Source organism: Chelmon rostratus, chromosome 15 (assembly GCF_017976325.1).
Source record: "Chelmon rostratus isolate fCheRos1 chromosome 15, fCheRos1.pri, whole genome shotgun sequence".
NCBI lineage: Eukaryota > Metazoa > Chordata > Actinopteri > Chaetodontiformes > Chaetodontidae > Chelmon > Chelmon rostratus.
The window spans coordinates 14,133,511-14,155,330 of NC_055672.1; the positions used below are offsets into that span (position 1 = coordinate 14,133,511).

General features: G+C 43.9%; 1 protein-coding gene across 1 annotated transcript in view; it reads left to right on the forward strand.

Moving 5' to 3' along the window:
- The window catches only part of LOC121618662 (protein unc-79 homolog), a 32,891-nt gene extending 13,437 nt beyond the window's left edge, over window positions 1–19,454 (forward strand). The window contains exons 16-51 of the mRNA XM_041954201.1: window positions 224–347; window positions 984–1,124; window positions 1,563–1,778; window positions 2,075–2,302; window positions 2,596–2,737; window positions 3,355–3,434; window positions 3,565–3,713; window positions 3,822–3,979; window positions 5,292–5,473; window positions 6,114–6,315; window positions 6,458–6,640; window positions 7,854–8,143; window positions 8,277–8,459; window positions 8,659–8,821; window positions 9,204–9,353; window positions 9,487–10,549; window positions 10,598–10,770; window positions 11,971–12,072; window positions 12,535–12,651; window positions 13,173–13,275; window positions 13,366–13,506; window positions 13,633–13,671; window positions 13,799–13,911; window positions 14,408–14,493; window positions 14,893–15,066; window positions 15,359–15,427; window positions 15,516–15,626; window positions 16,925–17,029; window positions 17,132–17,209; window positions 17,332–17,421; window positions 17,607–17,782; window positions 18,264–18,447; window positions 18,542–18,745; window positions 18,947–19,024; window positions 19,118–19,159; window positions 19,266–19,454. Coding sequence (XP_041810135.1) covers window positions 224–347; window positions 984–1,124; window positions 1,563–1,778; window positions 2,075–2,302; window positions 2,596–2,737; window positions 3,355–3,434; window positions 3,565–3,713; window positions 3,822–3,979; window positions 5,292–5,473; window positions 6,114–6,315; window positions 6,458–6,640; window positions 7,854–8,143; window positions 8,277–8,459; window positions 8,659–8,821; window positions 9,204–9,353; window positions 9,487–10,549; window positions 10,598–10,770; window positions 11,971–12,072; window positions 12,535–12,651; window positions 13,173–13,275; window positions 13,366–13,506; window positions 13,633–13,671; window positions 13,799–13,911; window positions 14,408–14,493; window positions 14,893–15,066; window positions 15,359–15,427; window positions 15,516–15,626; window positions 16,925–17,029; window positions 17,132–17,209; window positions 17,332–17,421; window positions 17,607–17,782; window positions 18,264–18,447; window positions 18,542–18,745; window positions 18,947–19,024; window positions 19,118–19,159; window positions 19,266–19,454 — 6,028 coding nt within the window. The remainder of the gene's footprint in view (window positions 1–223; window positions 348–983; window positions 1,125–1,562; window positions 1,779–2,074; window positions 2,303–2,595; window positions 2,738–3,354; window positions 3,435–3,564; window positions 3,714–3,821; window positions 3,980–5,291; window positions 5,474–6,113; window positions 6,316–6,457; window positions 6,641–7,853; window positions 8,144–8,276; window positions 8,460–8,658; window positions 8,822–9,203; window positions 9,354–9,486; window positions 10,550–10,597; window positions 10,771–11,970; window positions 12,073–12,534; window positions 12,652–13,172; window positions 13,276–13,365; window positions 13,507–13,632; window positions 13,672–13,798; window positions 13,912–14,407; window positions 14,494–14,892; window positions 15,067–15,358; window positions 15,428–15,515; window positions 15,627–16,924; window positions 17,030–17,131; window positions 17,210–17,331; window positions 17,422–17,606; window positions 17,783–18,263; window positions 18,448–18,541; window positions 18,746–18,946; window positions 19,025–19,117; window positions 19,160–19,265) is intronic.
- The last annotated feature ends 2,366 nt before the right edge of the window (window positions 19,455–21,820 follow it).

Here is a 21,820-nt window from a genome sequence, read left to right on the forward strand (position 1 = left end):
TGCAGTTCATATACTATCACGATCACGTTGCTGTTGCTACTGTCTCCTACCTGTGCGTCATTGGGGAATGTGCATAAATTAAACCACCAGCTGAAGAAGAAAAAGAGCTGACTCAGTTTGAGGACAATACGATTTCAGCATGACACAGCATTAAAAATAAGGCGAGTGAGCCTAACAGCGGTGATTGTGTAACAGTATATTCTGTTGTGCCTTCTGCTTACAGTAAGATGTTTGATATCGAGCTGTGCCCCCTGCCCTTCTCCATGGAGGAAATGTTTGGCTTCATCAGCTGCAGATTCTCAGGCTACCCAGCGTCTGTGCAAGAGCAGGCTCTGCTGTGGCTGCATGTAAGCACACACACACACACACACATCTTGTGTCCAGTTCACATCCTGCGGTTCTGTCCACAGCGCGTGTGAATTGAACAGGTTGTCATAGAGTGTGAGAGTCTGGGCAGGGGCCCTGCTGAATATGGATCTGGGTCACAGAATGAGACTGAGAGAGAGATAGGAGGGATTTTGCCTTTCATCTCATATGCACTCACAGCTTGCTGCCCCATATACATGGATCAATTTCAAGTTTTCTGTCACAACTATGATCAAGAGATTGCATTAACTTACCCTCATTAAATAGGTCACATTCAAATGCGACAGACAGTTTGTACGTGGATTGTGGACATACTGTATAGGTATTTATACTGTTATAACTTGACGCTCACCCACATGAACATAGCGTTCATGTTGCAGCAAAGAACATTTAAAAAACCTGCAGTTTTCATTATTTTTTAAAAATGGTTCCTGATGGAAGCACAATGAGCTCTGTGCATCATTCTGAGTAACTTGTTTCTGGAACATCACATTGCTGCTGAGTTTAATGTTATTTTTCAATGGTTTGCACAGCATGAAAACATGTACTCACCCCCCATGTTTCCTGTGATTATTGTGAGTGGACCCTTTAAATGTTTGTGTCTGGTTGGGATGTAGGTGCTGTCAGAACTGGACATTGTGGTGCCTCTTCAGCTGCTGATTGGGATGTTCTCCGATGGAGTGAACTCTTTGAAGGAGCTGGCCAATCAGAGGAAGGCGCGCGCCTCAGATCTGTCTGGCAACACTGGGGCTCGCAGGGTGAGGGAAACAGCAATGCCTTCTTTTCATTCGAGTTTACGCTTCATAATAAGCCCAGTCTTACAGTATATTGCAAAATCCCCACTTCACTCCACCTGACTAGTTATTACACCTTTGAGAGCTTTTTTTGGATATTTTGCAGTCTGTCAGATGGCTGTCAGGGATTAGGGTGTGCACGCGTCTGCTCTTCTGATTTCTACCATTCATTGGGATGTACTGTATGTTGCCATGGTAACTGCCAATGTCTTAATATAGTTCCCTCAAAGGGCTTAATTGAACTTGACTATGCTGCAGATTTAGCATTGAAATTTATAGTCATGTGTCATTATGACTGGCAGGAACAGGAGATAGAGTAAGAGAATAAAAAGACTGTCAGAGGCATAAAGAGTTTAAGTTTGAAGGGAAACATGTTTATCTTGCTTTGCTCTTTGCTCATAGGTGAGCGTGGTGTCAGATCCAGGACGCCGTGGGCAGCACAACACCCTCAGTCCCTTCCCCAGCCCCTTCAGGAGCCCATTCCGCAGCCCCCTGCACTGCAGCCCCTTCAAAAACCTGGGTCACGCCACTGGCCACTGCGCTCTGGATCTGGACTGTGAAGATGATGACATGAACCTCGGCTGCTTTATCCTCATGTTTGACCTCATCCTAAAGCAGGTGACCACACCTTACTGATAATCATATTCCTAAAGGGACTAAGGTTTTGCTATTTCTGATACTCAATGGTCATAATATTTCAGTATTTGTATAGGAATAACAAAACATCTTAATACAAACCCTGCCATATTGCGTTCGGAAGGCCAAGGACACATTATTCATCTTGCTCATTCATATAGAGAAGAGTGGCAAACAGTGCAATGACAACAATGCACACAGGTGGGATCTTGAGATTTGTGCATCGTGCTCCACTTTTCGTTCCCCTGTTTTTACGGTCGTCTCCGCTGCTGTCCCAGATGGAGCTTCAGGATGACGGTGTGATGCTGGGTCTAGACAGCAGCTTGGGGAAGGATATCGTGGGCATCATCAACAACGTCTTCCAGGCCCCGTGGGGTGGCTCACACACCTGCCAGAAGGATGAGAAGGCCCTGGAGTGCAGCCTGTGCCAATCCAGCATCCTGTGCTACCAGCTGGGCTGTGAGCTCCTGGAGAGGCTGACCCCCCGGGAAGAGATCCGCCTTGTGGTGAGACGCGCCGCATGAATGTTTATGCACCTAATATAAATGAACCATATGCAGGTAAGGCCTTGAAATGGATGCCATGTAGCCACCATGTCCCAAACCAGAATGCTGAAAACACCACTGTGTGTCTGGCTGACATAGATGACATAAAGCATGAAACATGTTTAGAAATCATGCCAACCTAAAATCACTTGTGAACATCACTAAGTCACTAATGAGTATCAGGCTCAGCTGAATTATTGGTGAATATGTGGGACACACATGAGATGTTCGACAGTGTTTGTTGTCCTCTGCAGGAACCCACAGATAGTTTGGAGGAAACGCTGCTCTTTTCTCAGCCAGATTTCTCCCTCGGTACGGAAAATGGAAGTGAGGAGGGGGACAACCCAAGTGGGACTCACACCGACAACCCTGTCAACCACTCTCCTGATAACGCCCGTGTGTATCAGTTCTGTGCACTATATTGTTCAAATAACAGGTGTTTAGTGCCAAAAAGGGACCAATAATCCTTATAAGAATGCTTCAACATTCTATGAAATACACGTATTTGCTTTAGCTAAGCTAAGCTATTAGCTAAACTTACTGGTTGCTGGTTGTAGCTTCATATTTGACAGAAAAGTTCAACATTTTGGGAAATATGCTTATTAGCTTTTTTGCTGAGAGTTAGATGAGGGGATTGGTACTACTTTCATGTCTGTATGGCAAATAAAAAGCTACTGCTGGTCACCAGTTAGCTTAGCTTTACATAAAGACTTGAAACATGGAGAACAGCTAGCCTGGCTCTGTCCAACGGTAGCAGAAACTGTGTTTCAGCCCATTTATCGTTCACTAATTCATACTTTATATCTTGTTTTGTTTCAAAAACTGACGTAAATTCACTGTTTTACATTAAGTTTATATACCTGACTGAAAACTAGCTGTTTCTAGTCTTTATGCTAAACTAAGCTAACTGGCTACCTGCTCCAGCTACACATTCGCTGTACAGATGTGAGAGTGGTATCAGTTTAGGACAGAAAGGTGAGTTGTTTCTAACACTGCTCTCTTCATCCCTCCAGCCATGAAGAATAACTCTGATACAAGGTTCTCATATCAGCAGCTCCCTGTGTCTTTGAAGCTCATATACACCATTCTGCAGGTACTTGTTCTGCCCGACTGAATATTAAAACTGAGGCACAAACAGACCGGAGGCATTCAAGACATTTTTTTGAGATTTGTTTGAGCGTATGTGCAATTCACTCTGAGTCTCACATCTCCTCTGCATTCAGGAAATGTCCAAGTTTGAGGAGCCTGACATCTTGTTCAACATGCTGAACTGTCTGAAGATCCTGTGTCTCCATGGAGAGTGTTTGTACCTCGCCCGCAAGGATCACCCCCAGTTTCTGGCCTACGTCCAGGAAAAGATGCTCATCCCGAGGTGTGTGCTCACTATCCGTTTTAATAGAAAATGTTGTAAAATTGTTGTATTGAACCACCTCCTTGACAGAGACTTGTGTGCGTGTCTAATTTGATGTTTGCGTTTCAGTCTGTGGTCCATGTTGAAGTCAGAGTTTTGCCAGCTGGCCTCCCTGGCTGTGCCTCAGCTTCTCCACGCCCTCTCCCTGTCACATGGGGCAGACATCTTCTGGAACCTCATCAACACAAACTTCAACAGCAAAGACTGGAAAATACGCTTTGAAGCAGGTGAGAGATAAGGCCTTTGGTGCATCTGATATATGCACTTTCTTCCCAATATGATTATATATAGTGTACAACTTCATATGCAGGAAATACCTCATCAAGCTTATCACGATTGACCAAACCACCATCAATCATAGGTTTTTATTTTCAGTTTAATTTAATCTTTTGCAAGCAAAGCGGATGTGGTTCTGCCCAAATGAACCATTAGTGGAAGACCCCCAGTCTGCTTATATAATTTACTACCCAAACCACTGCCTGCCCACAGCTCCCAGTTCTGTTGTCATGGTTACAACTGGCTAAAACAGGCGGCAAAGAGGAATTGTGGGATTAATAAGGCTTTTCCCGCCTTGTGATTGGCAGAGAGGGGCTGTATGACCTTGAGACAGAGGCAGAGGACAAGTCCTGTGAATAGAGGGACACAGGGAAACAATTGAACTGACTCTTGCCCCAACATGCAGTGAATAATTCTCAAAAGGTGCAAAGTTATTAGCCTATTTTGTATATCAATACCCCAGAAAATGGTAAAATGAATTCAGTCATTCATTCTTTTCACCTAGTAAAATTCTTCATCACAATGACAGGTTGAAATGCTGATGCTCGATACAATGACCACAAGCTCTAATAATGTTATTATACCCTATTATTAGTAAATCATAAGATAGATATACATATATATATATTTTAAAACCTTAAATGTTAAAGGCAATATGGTGCCTCTCGGGGATGTCTCTTAACTGCCACACTGACACCTAGTGGTCAACAATAGGTGCTATCCATCAGCCCAGAATGTTTGAGAGTTGACAGATTTAAGATTAAAGCCTCTTTTTGTAGACTTAAATCTGACAAATAAAACAATTACAGGAAGGAACTTCTTTTTTTAAAATGACTGAATGCATTCTTATTTCATTCCAAACACAGGGGATGTGGGAAAATGTGTTGTCAGAGTGGCACCTGTGTGTATGTGAATGCTTTCTTGCCTTTACAACATGATATTATATAAACTTGTGCATTTTACATCTATAGAGTAGATGGCCAGTGAGACTTTTTGTTGACCTCACTTTATAAATTTGTAAACATACATAGACCAGATACTGTACTATGTCATTTAACATAATTCATATTGATACTCTTATGTATGAGCACAGATATGTTGACAGAGAGATATTAGCTGAGTAATACATTACTTTATCTTTATCAGAGATCTCATAGTTGGCTCTGTTTATTATATGTAGCTGGCTGGACATGTGGCAGGTCTGTTTCCGCTTTGTTGCTGATGATGTTCCCTTTCTCTCTGTATTTCCATGAACACTCCCAGTGGAGAAGGTGGCAGTGCTTTGTCGGTTCCTGGACATTGGTGCGGTGACGAAAAACCACTTGCTGAAGTATTCCCTGGCCCACGCTTTCTGCTGCTTCCTGGCCTCCGTGGAGGATGTCAACCCAGCTGTGGCCACCCGTGCCAGGCTGCTGCTGGACACCATCAAGAGGCCGGCCCTGCAGGTGACCTGCAAACATTTGTTTGGACCATATTGGAGGAGTCATCATTGGACTTAAATGGGGCCTGCTAAATCTTATGTGGCACATTTGTGTCTTTCTGCACCAAAATTTAGCATTTATAGATTTTCATCATCATCCCTACATTTGCAGCCTTTTCTGGTGAGGTTGATGTTTTGGGAGTGCAGTGCAGTTTTTGGGAAATTTGGGAGAGTACAAATCATGAATGCTGAAATAGGAGTGATAGGAGAAATTAGGTATAATTATGTTTTATATACAATATTTTGGAATGTATCCATCAGTAACAGATAATTGAGTATAGTTTGACTCTAACTTTACTGGAGAAATATTGCAGAAAAGCACATCTATTATATATTCTACAACTCACACTAGGGTGCAATGATTATTTTTTATCTAATCTTCTGATTATTTTTTTCAAATCATCACCATTCAATTGTAACACAAAGGAAGTAAAGACAATCAAACTGACAGATTTGAGAGCTGCTCTGATAATCGATTCATCGTTTAGGGCGACTAATTTTTCTAATAAAAAGCACACAGCTTTGTGTGTACAGTCGTGTGTTCATGGAGCTGCATGTATTCATGTCCTGCTGTGTAGTTACGTGTGTGTGTGTTTGTTTTCCAGGGGTTATGTCTGTGCCTGGATTTCCAGTTCGATACTGTCGTGCGTGATCGGCCCATCATCCTCAGCAAGCTCCTGCTGCTGCATTTCCTGAAGAAAGACATTCCCGCTCTTAGCTGGGAGTTCTTTGTAAACCGCTTTGAAACATTATCTCTGGAGGCCCAGCTACACCTGGACTGCAACAAGGAGTTCCCTTTTCCTACGAGTACGTAGCTGACGTGTCCCCATTCAGAGCTTTTACACCTGCTCCACCTGCTGTGTGTGTTTGTCAACATAGTGTTTATTGTAGCAGACACATTACAGCCTGATAGTGCTCCAAATGAAGTTCATAACCCTTGTTTTGTCAGCCATCACAGCCGTACGAACCAATGTAGCCAATCTCAGTGATGCAGCAATGTGGAAGATACGACGCGCTCGTTTTGCCAGGAATCGGCAGAAGAGTGTGCGCTCCCTCCGTGACAGTGTGAAGGGAGGCCCGCCAGAGTCTAAACGGGCATTTTCGCTCCCCGAGTCACTGAGCAACCGACTTCGTGAGTAGCACAGATCGGCCAATCTGTCTGTCTGTCGATTTGAATCTGAATCTGTGTCACTTTCACTCAGTCTGTGGTCTAACAGTGTTTGCAAATACCTTCTGCGACCATAAGCAAAGGTGCTTTGCCCGACAAATCCAGGACCTTATTTTTAAGTTAGTTTATTACCAATTTATATTTAGAGAAGCACCTGACACAGTCTGCGCTGTCCCAATGTGGTGCTCATTTTCTCTTCCTAAGTGCTTTTTTTTAATTTGCAAATACTATTTGACCAAAGCCTGGTCCCATTTTCCTAATGTTTCTCTCCTCACTCATTTGTTCCCGATTTCACGTCACTTGAATGTCTTAACACTTACTTTCTTTAATAAAGGAGCTCCCTACCATAGCTTTTATTTCACCTTTGGCTCTGCACAGAAGGCTGTCTGAGTTTCTGTGAGATGCTGCTTGTGTTGGCTTCAAACATAATGTGGATATTTAATATTTTTCTGATTAGTCCAAATGCCCTAATTCATGATAACACTTTGATTTTATGCTGTTTTGAGGCCATGTAGTGTGTTTGTGTGTGTATGTGTTTGTGTGTGCACATGAGTTGGGCGACGATGAAGCTCAGACACGTGTCCTGTACTACCTCCCCTGTACGTTCTCCTAAATCATGTTCTTCATATGTGGTTTTTAGCTCTAAGGCTTACGAGGCAAGAGCACTCTGCCCCGACACTGGGAGATATGATAGAGAAAGTCCTGCCAGGTAAATAACAACCTAAATCTGAAACATACAGTATTCTTCATAATCACATCATATTGGAGGAAAAGTACAGTGCGATTATCGTATCATTACCTATTATGTGAAATTATGGGAGAAGATATGAAAAAGCAATGTTTGCTCTGATGTGACAGTCATTGTTTTTTCACCCTGCCTCGATCTTACACTAATTCTGACACTGAAAGGAGTGACAAGCAGCACTCCTCTTAACAGCTAGCTGGTCATTTTTTGTGTTTACCCCCTTTACATATCCCATGAACATACTGCACAGATGTATGTATATTGCATGATGATGTCTCCACCTCTCTGGACTCAGGATGAGTTGACCCCCACCCTCCACCTCTGTGTTGTTACCCCCCTCTGCTCCTGCACCCTTTCCTCTCCCCATCTTCTCCCCATCTGCAGCACGTTTCCTCCTGCACTTTAACCCTGACGCTTCAGCCCCTCTTGTAGGCCAGACCCCATCTCCCGAGGACGACACCATCATCAGAGACCTGCTTCCTGAGGACGCCGGCGTAGATCACCAGACGGTTCACCAGCTGATCATGGTGCTCATGAAATTTATGGCCAAAGACCAGAGCAGTGCCGAGGCTGACATCGGCAGTGCCAAGGCTTTCAACACAGTGAAACGTCACCTGTATGTGCTGCTGGGCTATGACCAACAGGAGGGCTGCTTCATGATTGCACCTCAGAAGATGCGCACCTCCACCTGCTTCAATGCCTTCATTGCTGGCATCGCACAAGTGACTGACATTTAATATGATATCACTTTTCTGTGACTGTAGCGCCAGATTAACTGGCATGTTTAGTAGCATATTGTGAGGAATATAATGGTATAACATGCATGCCAATGGATTTAACTGCTGTTCCTTCCAGGTGATGGACTACAATATCGGTTTGGGGAAGCAGCTGCTCCCCCTGGTGGTCCAGGTGTTGAAGTACTGCACATGCCCCCAGCTGAGACACTATTTCCAGCAGCCGCCTAGATGCTCTCTATGGGCCCTGAGGCCACACATCAGACAGATGTGGCTCAAAGCCCTGCTAGTTATCCTCTATAAGGTGCTCTTTGCATTATCACATGTCAGTGGGATTTCATTGCATGGATCGTTATTCATTCAGTTTTCAGTTTCCTAAAGGACATGTTATGCTGATTAATGAGTCTTGCTGTCACATATTTTCTATCTATCTTATGATATACATAGAGGTAGAGAATGACAGTTGTGCAACATAAGCTTATTATGTTTTCTTTGCACCACAGTACCCTTACAGAGACATGGACGGCAGTAAAGTGGTCCTCCATCTGATCCACATCACCATCAACACCCTGAATGCTCAGTATCACAGCTGTCGTCCTCATGCTACAGCAGGGCCACTCTACAGCGATAACTCTAACATGAGCCGCTACAGCGAGAAAGAAAAAGGTGACGGAAAATAAAGCATGTTGTTTAACTCAACACTAGACTTCGAGAACACCTAATCTGCTGAATGGATCATGCATACATATACTGATAGACTGTGTGTACTGGAAGCTAGCAGCGTGCTGCTTCCTAGAGTCACCTTACGACCTTTGCTTAAGAAAGTTTGAATATTAAGAAAATAATTTTTTTAATCGTTCATTTTAGGTGAAAATCTTTTTTAATGGATGCCATTCATGACTACAAATTAGGAAAACATTTTAGAAGAAAAACTCTCTATGCCATGTAGATTATAATGACAGGATAGGATCAAAATGACACTCTTCTGCAGTGAATGAATCCGTCGCCTCATAAATGCGGCACTGATGTTAATTTTTCTCCATCTTAGAAGAGGACAGTGTATTTGATGAGTCAGACGTCCATGACACGCCGACGGGTGCTGCTAACAAGGAGTCACAGACCTTCTTCGCCCGCCTGAAAAGGATTGGTGGCAGCAAGTCTGTGAAGTACCAGCCGGTAGAGCTGAATGCCAAGAAAAGTAAGAAGCAGAGGCTTTCAGAGTAAAGTGTAGTGTAACAGCACATCGATTTAATCTTTTTCAGCAGAACATATTTTGGAGATTGCAGGAGGCTTTCAGTTGGGTAAAGTCTCGTTTTTCTTCTGTGTATCAGGTGAAATTGAGCTGTCAGAGTACCGTGAAGCCAGCGCCCTTCAGGACAGCATTCTGCACTGTGTGAGGGAGGAGAGCACCAGGAAGAAGCGGCTGCAGGCCATGCACAAGCAGAAGTCTCTGGACATTTCCAACACCGACTCCATCCTCTTCAATCTGGATGAACATCGACGTAAATCCTGCATCGATCGCTGTGACATGCAGGCGCCCCCGGTGGTCCTGCCCCCGTCCTCATCCACGTCCCACAGCAGGCATCACGGAAAAGGATCGTCTGATGGCTCTTCGGTTCGGGTGGAGGGCATTGATGCCGTGGACCGCCGAGGCTCCCGAGGGGGCCAGTCCGATATCTCCAAGCCTGTCATCCCGGAGGTTCGCCTCAGCTGCATGGAGACCTTAGAGGACAAGTTGGACCAGGGCTCACTAGGAGGATCAGCTCAGGGGAAGGAGGACCAGGACCTCATCGACCTCTCCTCTGACTGCACCTCCATTCCAGAAAAGCACTCACTGCTCTCCATGTCCGACAGCGACTCGTTGGTTTTTGAACCATTACCTCCTCTAAGGATCGTAGAGAGCGACGAGGAGTTTGACCTCAGCACCATCATAGCCTCCAAGTTCAACGGGAGTCCAAAGGTCTCAGCTTCACCTGCAAGCAGCAACACTTTGCGACTGTCTCCTGTGGTTCAGGTGAGTGTGGAAGACTGTTCTAGTGACAAAAAGACCCAAGACCTTCTGGTGGAAAAGGGAGGTGCAGAGCAACTGTTTCTGGAAAAGAAACCAAACCGTGTGACTCCCAGCACCTCTCTGGATCTTCCAGACCGACTGGAAAATGTCTGTCATGAAAGCCCCATGACCCTGAAGCAGAAGAGAGACCTGCTCAGGAAGACCCCACATGTCCCTTACAGCTCTTTAGACGACGCGCCTGTGACCCCAGAGGAGACAAAGATTGGGATGGGACCAGGGACGAGTCCATCTGGTAGGACCATCTTCTTGGACATCCCAGAAGACAAAGCAGAGCCTCTTTCCTCACCAGAAATAAGCAAGAGTAACAGCAACGACGAAGAGGAGTATGGGGATGACGAAGAGGATGACGACATGGGCGATGATGGGGACAGCGACCCCAAGCCTGACAATGGGGACGACAATGATGAAGCAGAGTTTAAAATCCAGATTGTTCCCCGACAACGGAAGCAGAGGAAGATAGCTGTCAGCGCCATCCAGAGGGAATACCTGGACATCACGTTCAATATGTTCGACAAGCTTGGTGGTGAGCAGGCTGCAGAAACTGGTAAGAAGGAATTAGATAATTCCTACTTTAAGGCTGTGCTGGTCAGGTGCTCTGTAATTAGTTCCAATGTAATTTTTAAGGAGATGTTTAAAATTTGAGTAGGCTCATCAAAGAACTTTTACACATGATAATCACTTTTTGTGCCAGGGTGGTCAAACGTGTGTATTGCAACCATTTAAAGGACAAAAACAAAATTTTACCCTTTTTTCTACAAATCATCTATACTTTAGGTCACAATTAACCATTTTGCAGACCATGCTCTTTTCCATGGTTTCAGACATCCAGTGGTTTCCATTTCCGCACCGTATGAAAATCAGTTAGCAGACTCTGAAAACATGAAATAACTTCATGACCTCTTAACAGATCACTGCTGATTCTCTCACAACAGCCGTTCCTTGGTCCAAGGCTAAAGCCCACAATGATGCTGCGTTGAGTTCATACACCCTTAGCCTCAGAAAGTGTCTTCCTGTAGATCTGAGAATGCGCACCTCACTTACAACGGTCCAGTGTGGACTATTTAGGGGGATCTCTTAGCAGAAATGCTGAAAAATATTCATTATCATGTTTTCATTACTGTATAATCACCTGAAAAAAAGAATCATTGCTTGTTGTTCTGCCATATTATTTCAACAGTAGCCCAGAATGGACAAATCAAACACTCTAGAGAATTCCTTTCGCATCTTTCAGGGGTTGTCGCAGGCCACCGTAGATTCTTCTCCACCCTTGGAGCAAAAGGGTATTCAGTTCATTTCAATCTGCAACCTCACCACTAGATGCCGCTAAATCCTACTGACTGGTGCTTGAAAGTCATCTTTTCAAAATTGCTTTAACTCGTGAACTTTTGCTATATTTTACCTTACCCACAGTATGAATTGTCATTTATTTAATATGAATTTAATTCATTTTTCAAAATGTCTTTTTGATTTGTACCTTACGAAAAAAAAATCCTTTCTAATGTGTCTTTAGTGTTTCTGTTAAATGTTCTGGGGTTAAATACAAAAGAAACAGAGGAGGCAGTGAGGGAGCCAAAACACTAAACTTCACATCAGGAACCCTTATCAAATTAGCACTAAACGCTTTAACTATCTCCTCAAAAGTAGTGTTCATTGCGACTGAATGTTTATACTTTATGCAGTTATATTTCTTGGCATTTAACAGCATATATTTTGAAGCCAGTGCCCCGCCCATGTTGCCTTGCAGATCACAAAGTTCTGTCTACACTGGAAAAACCACGAGAATCAGCCTCAGCCCCAACGCTTGAAGCTGCTATGCCTGAAACAAGCCACCGCTCTTCAGTATCAAGTAGGCTCCAAATTCTTCATAGTCTCCTCGAAAACATCGATAAATCTGATTGTTGTGGTTTCATTTGATGGCCTTAATTTACCATTTGTGTGCTATCTCATATTTTACCTGTGCGGACACCAAAAATGCTTATTCTGTGCTTTCTTTTTGCAAATTGTCTTTTGTAAACTTCACATTGGAGGTGGAGATACGCAATAAAATCACATAATATTATTTGACATCTTAAACTCCTGAGAAATTAGTCAAATTAGTCTCACTCTAAAGTATTATAATGTTGACATTCCTCAAACAGACTGAGTTTAATTTTGTCTTAATTTTTTCCTACATAGTAAAATTACACTGACATCTCTTTTCATGGGTGTCTTACCTATTTCTGTGTGACCACACACACTTGCTGGTACTGCTGAATCAGTATTAGCAGGTACCTCAACCCAGGTGTTGTTTTCTGTGTCTGACCTTCAGCTCAGTACCGCCAGGTGAAGCGAGGCTCTCTGGGAGCTCTGACCATGAGCCAGCTAATGAAGAGACAGCTGGAGCATCAGTCCAGTGCGCCACACAACATCAGCACCTGGGAGACGGGTCAGTCACGTCTCTTTATTCCATAATGACTCCCTGAGGAGATATGTGGACATACTGCAGTAACAATAATATGTGTAAGAAAAAAAAAGAAACAGAAATAAAGTAAGTGGAAAACAACACTTTATGATCAAACACAATAGAATAAAGAAGAAAAAGATAACCAAGCAAAGACAAAAACGCATTCCTAGGTCCCTAAAAAAGTAGCCCTGATTTTTTAGATGAACTTAGGAACATTGGTTCAATCTTTCTTACTTTTAGTATTGAATGTTTTATGAAAAAATGCTTGGGCTAATCTCTAAAACCAGGACAAACCCATGACTAATGACAAGATTAAAAAATCTAGTCTTGGAACATAGTCAAGTAGCCTCAGTATCTCTTCTTTGAAGTTATAAGATTGTGACAGATACACCTAAATTTACACTGATTTAGACAGGCCAACATGTTGTTCCTCAATGATCTCAATCAACATCTAATAACTGAAAATGTCCCTAAATCCTCCTGTTCTGTCATTTCCTTTGAAGGTCCCACAAAGACCAGCCTGCTCTCTGCACCAAGCACAGTCAGCATGTTCGTCCCTGCGCCTGAGGAGTTCATCGATGAGCAACCCACCACAATGTCTGACAGGTGAATGAATCAATCGGCAGCTATACCTTTCTCCAAATCAGTTATGTTAATGCTCAAACCGGCCTGGTTTATTGCTATGTGATATCCCAGGTGTCGGGACTGTGCGGCCGTGCTGGAGGAATACGATGAGGAGACTCTCGGCCTTGCAGTGGTCGTCCTTTCCATGTTCATCCACCTCAGCCCTGATTTGGCTGCTCCAATGCTACTCGACATCATGCAGTCTGTGGGCAGGTACAGCCGCTCCAGCAATCTACATCCACACAGCACTTCAGCGTTAAATGAAGTTTCATAACTCACCCTTAGAGCTCATGCATAATTCATCCCCGAGTCCTAATCCACTGCTTTAACTTCTTTCAGGCTGGCATCCAGTGCCAATTTTTCTGGACAGGCTGAGAGGTATGAGACATTAAAGCCGTCACACCGGCATGCTCAGATATTCACTGTGCTTATAGATGAGTTTAATAATAGATGTGAAGTGTGACCGCCTGTCCAACACAGCCGTTCTCCCTGTGATGTGTTGCAGTATGTTGATCCCAGGGAATGTAGCAGGTGTAGCCAAGCAGTTCCTCCGCTGTATGTTTCACCAGCTGGCCCCTAACGGCATCTTGCCCCAACTCTTCCAAAGCAACATCAAAGGTCTGCTCATATCACTGACTACTAAACTCAAAAACATCTACCTGCACTGCTTCTATAGATTTACAGACTCTTTATTGCCCATGTATGTGTGTTTTGACCTTGATGAAGTCAGTTTCATGATTTGTAACCTATAGTGGATGCATATTTTACTGCTTTTTGTCACATGTTTGTTTTAATCGATACATTAATCTGATATTAATTAGACTAAGGATTCCAAAAAAGTGAGACATTGTGTAAAACATAAAACAGAATGTGATCATTTGTGAATCCTTTTTGACAAATATTCAACTGAAGACAGTACAAAGACAATATATTTGATGATTGACCTCATCAAGTTCGTTGATTTTTGTATATATATGCTTATTCTGAATTTGATGCCAACAACATGTTTCACAGAGCGACCCAACTTTTTTGAAATTGGTTGTGACAGTAGGTTCCCAATTAATCCACTGTCACCCTCATTCTTTTTATGTATATCTTTATTTTTTTTTTGCAGATGGAAGTTTTCTGCGAACACTTGCATCTTCCCTGATAGATTTTAATGAACTGAGTTCTGTTGCTGCCCTCAACATGCTGCTCGAGGTGGGATTTTTCTTTCACGTTGTTGTGATGAGTCATTTAACCAGCAGGAGGAGCTCTTGTCAAAGCAAAAGGCTTTGTGGCTTTAGCTACATACACAGCATAAGCTCATCTAAAACAACAAATCACTGGGGCATTCAGGAAAACCTGCCTTACTCTGCAATACTCTCTCCACTATACCAGTTTATTGTTACTGTTGGGCTAAATAAATGACACAGATAAGGCCCCGCTGATTCATGAGCTCATCCAAGCAATCATCTGTGCTTCAGTGTCCTAAATCCCCTGCTCTCATCATGAGCGTTATGATTGACCAGGACTGAATGATCAGTTAAATGGAAATATCTTCGCTTATAGAATTTCATTATATAACCCTGTTATGGTTTATGCCTCTGTGCCCTCCAGGGCTTGAACAACAAGAAGAGTCTGCCAGCAGGGGGCACAATGCTGCACTGCCTGGAAAACATTGCCACCTTCATGGAGGCTCTCCCCATGGACTCTCCTAGCAACCTGTGGACAACCATCTGCAACCAGTTCCAGACCTTCCTCGCAAAACTGCCCTCTGTGCTTCCTCTTAAGGTAGATATCGACTCTTCCGTTCACTTAGTCATGGTCTGATATGGTTTAATGTGATTATGGCTGGAGGAAAAAGCATCTAGTGGTGCCCTTGTCAGGTTCAATAGGACGGAGTCTTAAAATTGTACTTGATTTGACTCTGACGCTTTTGACCTTGGAGGTCATATTAGTGTGCTCTACCCAGTTTATCCCTGCAGACACATTTAAAACACCAAGTCCAGGAATAAAGCTATGCAACATGCAATCATTTTCAATTTGTGCACTTTCTGTTTTTGCAATCTGTGTGTCTCACTAGTGCCCCATGGATTCCAGCTTGAGGATTATCATTTGTTTGCTGAAAATCCCAACTACAAATGCAACCAGGGTAAACTCAGAGCAGAGTTTTGCATACTGATACATCCAAATTCTGTCCCTGAATATCTAACCCTTTTTCCTCTTCCTCCATCCTACAGAGCCTCCTGGAGCCTTTCTCCAAGCTGCTGAGCTTTGTCATCCAGTATGGCATGTTCAGTCTCTCCTACCTCGTAGAACTATGTGGACTGTGTTACAAAGCCTTCAACAAGGTACTCAAGTGGAGTGTGTTTACGTGAAATCTTTTTGTGCAAAAGACGTAAAGCTTCATATGTTGGAATAAACACGTGCTGACAGCCAGTATTTATGCGGCCACGAGAGAGTTAAACCTTTTAAGCTAATCTGCAGTGTTAAAAATGTTGAGCTCCTGTTTGCAGGCCTCTCGCTCATCACTCTTTTGGTGCTATCCCTACTTCCCTGACTCTCCAGTCAGCCAGAAATGTGGCCATGTGTCGCAGATGATTAAGTAGGCAATCAACTAGTATTGATTAACATGATTGGTTGGTGTGCTAGGGCCGAGGATGTATGGTGTGTTTCTGAGTCGCTGTCTCAGACAGAGATGGAGCCAGGGCTGTCTGCACTGTTGGGCCAGATGGATCCTCAGTCCTCCACCACTGTCAACACTGCATGCTTTATGTCTCCTGCAGTATTGATTTTCTACACCCTCTTTAATTCCTCACCGTGTAATATCCGCTTTTCAAAACCCAGAGTCACTATGAGCAATTGCTTTTGGAACCTGTCCTGTGCATTTGTTTTACGGAGAGGTGAGGTTTCATGGAAGCACAGGGAGGATTTTTCAGCCGGCTTGGTTATCTTTGGAGGTCAGGTCTTAAGGACACAGAGTCGGGTTTTCTAGACCTACTAAAGTTTGTCACACCATGCACCATTTGTCACAGCTGCACTGCACTATACACCAAATGCGATAGGGCCCTCTAGCTTAAGGAGAGCCTATGATTTGCTATTTACCAAATGGACATGCTCCATTAACTTTTAATTATGAGAGTGCCGCGGACAGGTATGCACATTAACAAGCCACACGGTGAGAAATGTCAGAGGCAGCTCTGCATTCTGTAAGAGCGGAGGAGCATGTGCCTGCGCCTAACATAAGCAAACATGACTGCATAGAGAAAGAGAGAGGCAAAGTGGAAGCCAGAAGATGACAGTGTGGTTTGTAAACAGGCAGCTGGGCTTTGTGTGGAAGGGATGAACAAAGAGAGCAGCCTGTCCTCAGGGAGGGAGAAGGCAGCCTGACAGCCTCATCTGAGCTGCCTGGGACTCTGGGAGGAGAGATCTGGACTGGCCTAAATCTACTCCTCAGCTTCACTATTCTCTGTCTATTCTCTGTCTCCCTGCTTCCCCTCCCTCCCCTCTTGCTGCCTGTCCTTCCCCCTCTATTCAGACTACAGAGTTTATGCTCTCCGCGCAGCATGAGTAAGGGAGAGTGATAATAGAAAAAGGCAGTCTTGCTGCATCAGTACATTTACTCCACTCTCTATCTCCTCGCATCCAGGAGAGAGATAAGTTCTACATGTCCCGCATTGTGGTGTTAGAGCTTCTGCAGGCTCTCAAGTTCAAGTCTCCTCTGCCTGACACAAACTTGTTACTGCTGGTTCAGGTAAAAAATGCTGTTCTTTATGCACTTTAGTTTGCAAAAATCAAATCAATTACAGATTTTCATCCTGAATACGATTCTAAAACTCACTGTGGAATTTCTCAGTTTGTTTGTGCAGATATTGGCACTCGGCTCGCAGAATCCACCATCATCCAAAAGCACATGATCGCAACGCTGCCGGGGGTAAGAGTTTAGTCGATGTGTGTTTGGATCTTATTAGAATCGGCCCCATAAAACAGCAGGAAACAGAGATAGGACCCACTGTGATTCCTCCTAAAGGATAAACTGTTTTCTGTTCCCGACAGTGCACAACAGCAGCCATGGAATGCATGAGACAATACATAAGTGAGCTCCTGGACTTCATTGCAGATATGCACACGCTAACCAAACTTAAAGTAAGTCTTGTTCTTCACGTGAGCTCCACAACTTGCTTAGCATCTTATCATATGTGGTGTTTTTTCACCATATTTTTCTTATTTTTATTTATCTTTATTTAATGTCCCCAGCGTGGGATTAATGAAGTGTTATCTTATCTTACTGTTCAGCCATATCTTCTTCATTCTCCAAATCTGTTATTTAGAGCCATATGAAGGCTTGCTGTCAGCCGCTGCACGAGGACACTTTCGGGGGGAACCTGAAAGTGGGCTTGGCACAAGTCGCTGCCATGGAGATCAGCAAAGGCAATCACCGCGATAACAAAGCTGTAGTCCGTTATCTTCCCTGGCTTTATCATCCGCCATCCACCATGCAACAAGGGTAAGAATGACAAAGCCACAGAGGAGTTTAGTAAGTGTTCAATGACTTAAAGGGTCAGTTCACCCAAATTACACATATTTCCTCATATGTCTCTCGTAATATTTAGCTTAATTCGTCCAGTTTGTATCCATTACAACGAGATTTATTAATGTTTTGATACTCACAACATTCAAAAATCAACAAAGACATCTCTTTCCAGCAAAATCAATATCTCAGTTGCTCTGGATAATCCAGTTTCCCCTATAAAGAACAATTGACAGTGTTTTGGTGTGAGAGCAGAAATCTAAAAAGACTGGAAGAAAAAACCCATGATTAGATACCATAGAGTTCAATAAGGAAAATATGTCTTTTTGTAACTTTTATGTGACTGATGGTGAAATATTGAGTAGAATCCAAACAAGTATAAGAGCAAAATTGTCCTGAATATTGCACGGTGTGGTGTGATTTGTGTGACTGAATTTCAATGCGTTTGTCTCTGCAGGCCAAAAGAATTCATCGAGTGTGTGTCTCACATTCGTCAGCTGTCCTGGCTGCTTTTGGGTTCCCTGACACACTGTGCCCTGCACCAGGGCTCCACCTCCTGCATGCCCATCCCTCTAGATGCTGGCTCCCACATCGCAGATCATCTTATAGTCATCCTCATTGGTTTCCCAGAACAGTCAAAGGTCTGGCAGAACTGCATCCCTTCAAATGACCTGACCCAGGTTCTGCTAATCTGATCTATACTATAACCACTTTTTCTGCTTCTCTGCCCCCCAGACGTCGGTGCTGCACATGTGCTCTCTTTTCCACGCCTTCATGTTTGCCCAACTGTGGACCATCTACTGCGAGCAGGCAGCTGCTGCTCCGTCCCTGCTGAACCAGAACCAGACTGAGTTTTCCTCCAGTGCGATCCTCACTGGCCTGGAGTTCTGGAGTCGGGTTACACCCAGCATCCTGCAGCTCATGGCCCACAATAAAGTGGTAAGTGCTCTGCCTTATCCTTTTCCACTGGGCATCTATGTAAGCTAGCTGCAGTAGGAATAGGGGCCTGCAAATTCGGCATGCTTGAGAGGAGTTTAGTTTCAACTTGTGACATAATTTCAGTTTTACATATGATGAAGAAACTATATTGGAGAAAATCACAGTTTTTATTGATATATGTATATATATTTTTTATCTCAGATGGTAGAGATGGTGTGTCTTCATGTCATTAGTTTGATGGAAGCCCTGCAGGAGTGCAACTCAACCATCTTTGTCAAGGTTTGCTGTAACTCTAGTATTTTTCTTCATGGTTAATATATGATCACCTTAGCATGTAGCCTAATACTTATCCATCCTCATTCTTTCCTAAAGCTAATTCCCATGTGGCTACCCATGATTCAGTCAAACCTTAAGGTAAGGCTTTAAAAAAATGTGATATAGGTTAATAATATCTAAGTAGCTATTGACTCTTTCAATGATTTCACACTAAAACTTTATCTTTCCTTCCTGCCCTCATCAGCATCTGTCTGCGGGACTGCAGTTGCGTCTCCAGGCCATCCAGAACCGGGTGAACCACCAGTGTCTGCAGGGCCAGACAGCCGGAACCCCTCCGTTTGCTTTGCGCAAGTGGCTGCAGTGCACACAGTTCAAGATGGCTCAGGTGGAGATTCAGTCATCTGAGGCTGCCTCACAGTTCTACCCCATGTGACATGCCTGACAGTCACCTCAGGTCCGGTCTGGGTCATTAGACCTGCATGCACCCTCTCTGGCTAAACCCTCCAACCAAAAAAGGACTCTTGTGTAAACTGATGCTGTGGGGGATTCATTTGGACTGAATCACTTTTAGCACCTTTAGTATAATACCTGTATATATACAGTAATATCTATGCTATTTTAAAGGACCAACACTGGAGCTGATCATTAAAGGCTTGGCAGGCTTGTGGGGGATCATTGTATCAGGTGCCTAACTGTTGTATTCAACAGACTTGAAGAGTCAGTAGATGACAAAGAGAATTTCTACAGACCCCTGTAAGTAAAAGTGAGGGTCTGACAGCAAGTGCTCGTTGAATCTTGCATATGCTCACCCTGTGACATTCATATTCTATCACTTTCTAAGTTGCTTGGTTGCAAACTGGATAATAAAAGTACGAGTTTTTCTAAATGTTGAGACACTTTGTCATTTCATATGAATTGCCAACCTCCTCAAAATTCAAATGTGACATTTACTGCCCTTTGATGTCCTGACTGATGTGGAAAATGTCCAGTTTACCATAATGCAGATGGCAGCGTGATAAAATCAGCTCTGTTGTTTACTCTCCTGGAAACTGAACCTCAGGTGTCTCCGGGAAAATGACATGACATGCATTACTCAGCTCCCGTCTGAGATCCTTGTCAGGCTGTCAGTCATGCTGCCTCTCGCCATCAGAGCTCAGATCGATCAGAGGGCCGATCTGAGTTGCAGCAGCAGCTTTGTAACTCGATAAGGTGGAGCCAGACATTGGAGGTAAACAAGACTATTTCAGTTGTTCCCCCCTCCCCGCCCCAAAGTGGAAAGCCACCCCCTCACTACTTTTCCATCCCCCTCTTCACTGGCAGCAGCGAAAACAGATTGGACCGTGCATATACCAAGCAAACACAATTACCTTTGGCCTAATGTGGTTTGTTGTGATTAAGCATTGTTGTGAGGTCTAACCGCATTACCACGAAGCTGTTGTCTGAGAATAACAGATGACATGACAGCAGGGCTAGAAAGCCGAACAGCACATTAATCTTTGTTTTGATCTTCACTGCTGCAAGGATTTCATTATCAAGCCTTAAGATGAATTAGATCTGATGATATAAATGTATTCTGCAAGAAGAAATTAGTTTATTGGACAAAAATAAGCCCAATTGGATTTGCATATATTAAAAAAAAAAATTGCTTTTTAGTCACTGCAAGTATCAGAGGACCCATGTTGAGAGGTGCGTGCCAAATGAGTCACTAGTATAATGATATCACACAATGTGACTAATAAACACACACACACCCACACACACGGACACACACACACAGACACACACACTCCCCAGTGACCCCAAGCTAGCTGAATCAGGCTGCAGTGCCCCTTCTCATCAACCTCTAGTCTTGGCTCATCAAAGAGCATCTCTCCTGCTGTGTGCCTCTGTGTGTGTGAGTGTGTATTAACGTGACGATGGATACAGGTGTTTATGTGCGTGTGCCCCAGCATGAGCATAGGTGTGTGTGTGTGTTTAATCAAGTCCCGCTTGCTCTGGGGTTGCATCTGTCAGCCACTGCCACCGTTGTGATCGTTTGAACTCGCAGCCCTTTTCGAAAGAACCTCTCTCATTAGCAGCAGCTTATGTAATCAGTGTCCCACAGGTATCCAGCACCTTCCCCGCCCATTCCTGCCTGCCTGCTGCCTCCTGGAGGACCATATGGGAGCGCTGACCTGATGAGCAGGCAGCTGGAGGTACTGAGGGTAATTAACGCTGACCAAAGGCCTCTCAGGCGGAGAGGGTGTGAGTGGGTCCTCAAAGATTGTGAAGGTCAGCTTTGAAAGGACTGCACTCTCTCTCTCTCTCTCTCTCACACACACACACACACACACACACACACACACATTGTAGTCATGCACCAGCACAGCGCATCACCAGGTGCATGCATTGGTGACATACCTTGATTGAAGAGCAGGTTGAGAGAGGTAGGCTCACACAGGCTGCAGCAGATCAAAATAACCATCTGTTTTGTGTGCAAACGATTTCAAGATCCTACTTTTTTAAGAATCTGTGTACCAGCGTCCTTTTGCTCTATGGAAATACCTTGTGAGAGCCTCGGAAAGCTTGTTGAGACAGTGACAATCCCTGGTCCCCCCGCCTAGTGCTGTCACATTGCTTTTATTACAGTGAAATCCACAGTGCCCTGGCTGGACAATGCATGAATGTTTAAATTGCTCAGAGTGTCCATTGGCATTACCATCAAGTGGCACATCTAAAGCAGGGAAGGCAAAGTACTCTATGGTCTCTCATTCACAATGTAATTCATTGACATTCCTCTTCAGTGCACCTCTGCATCGG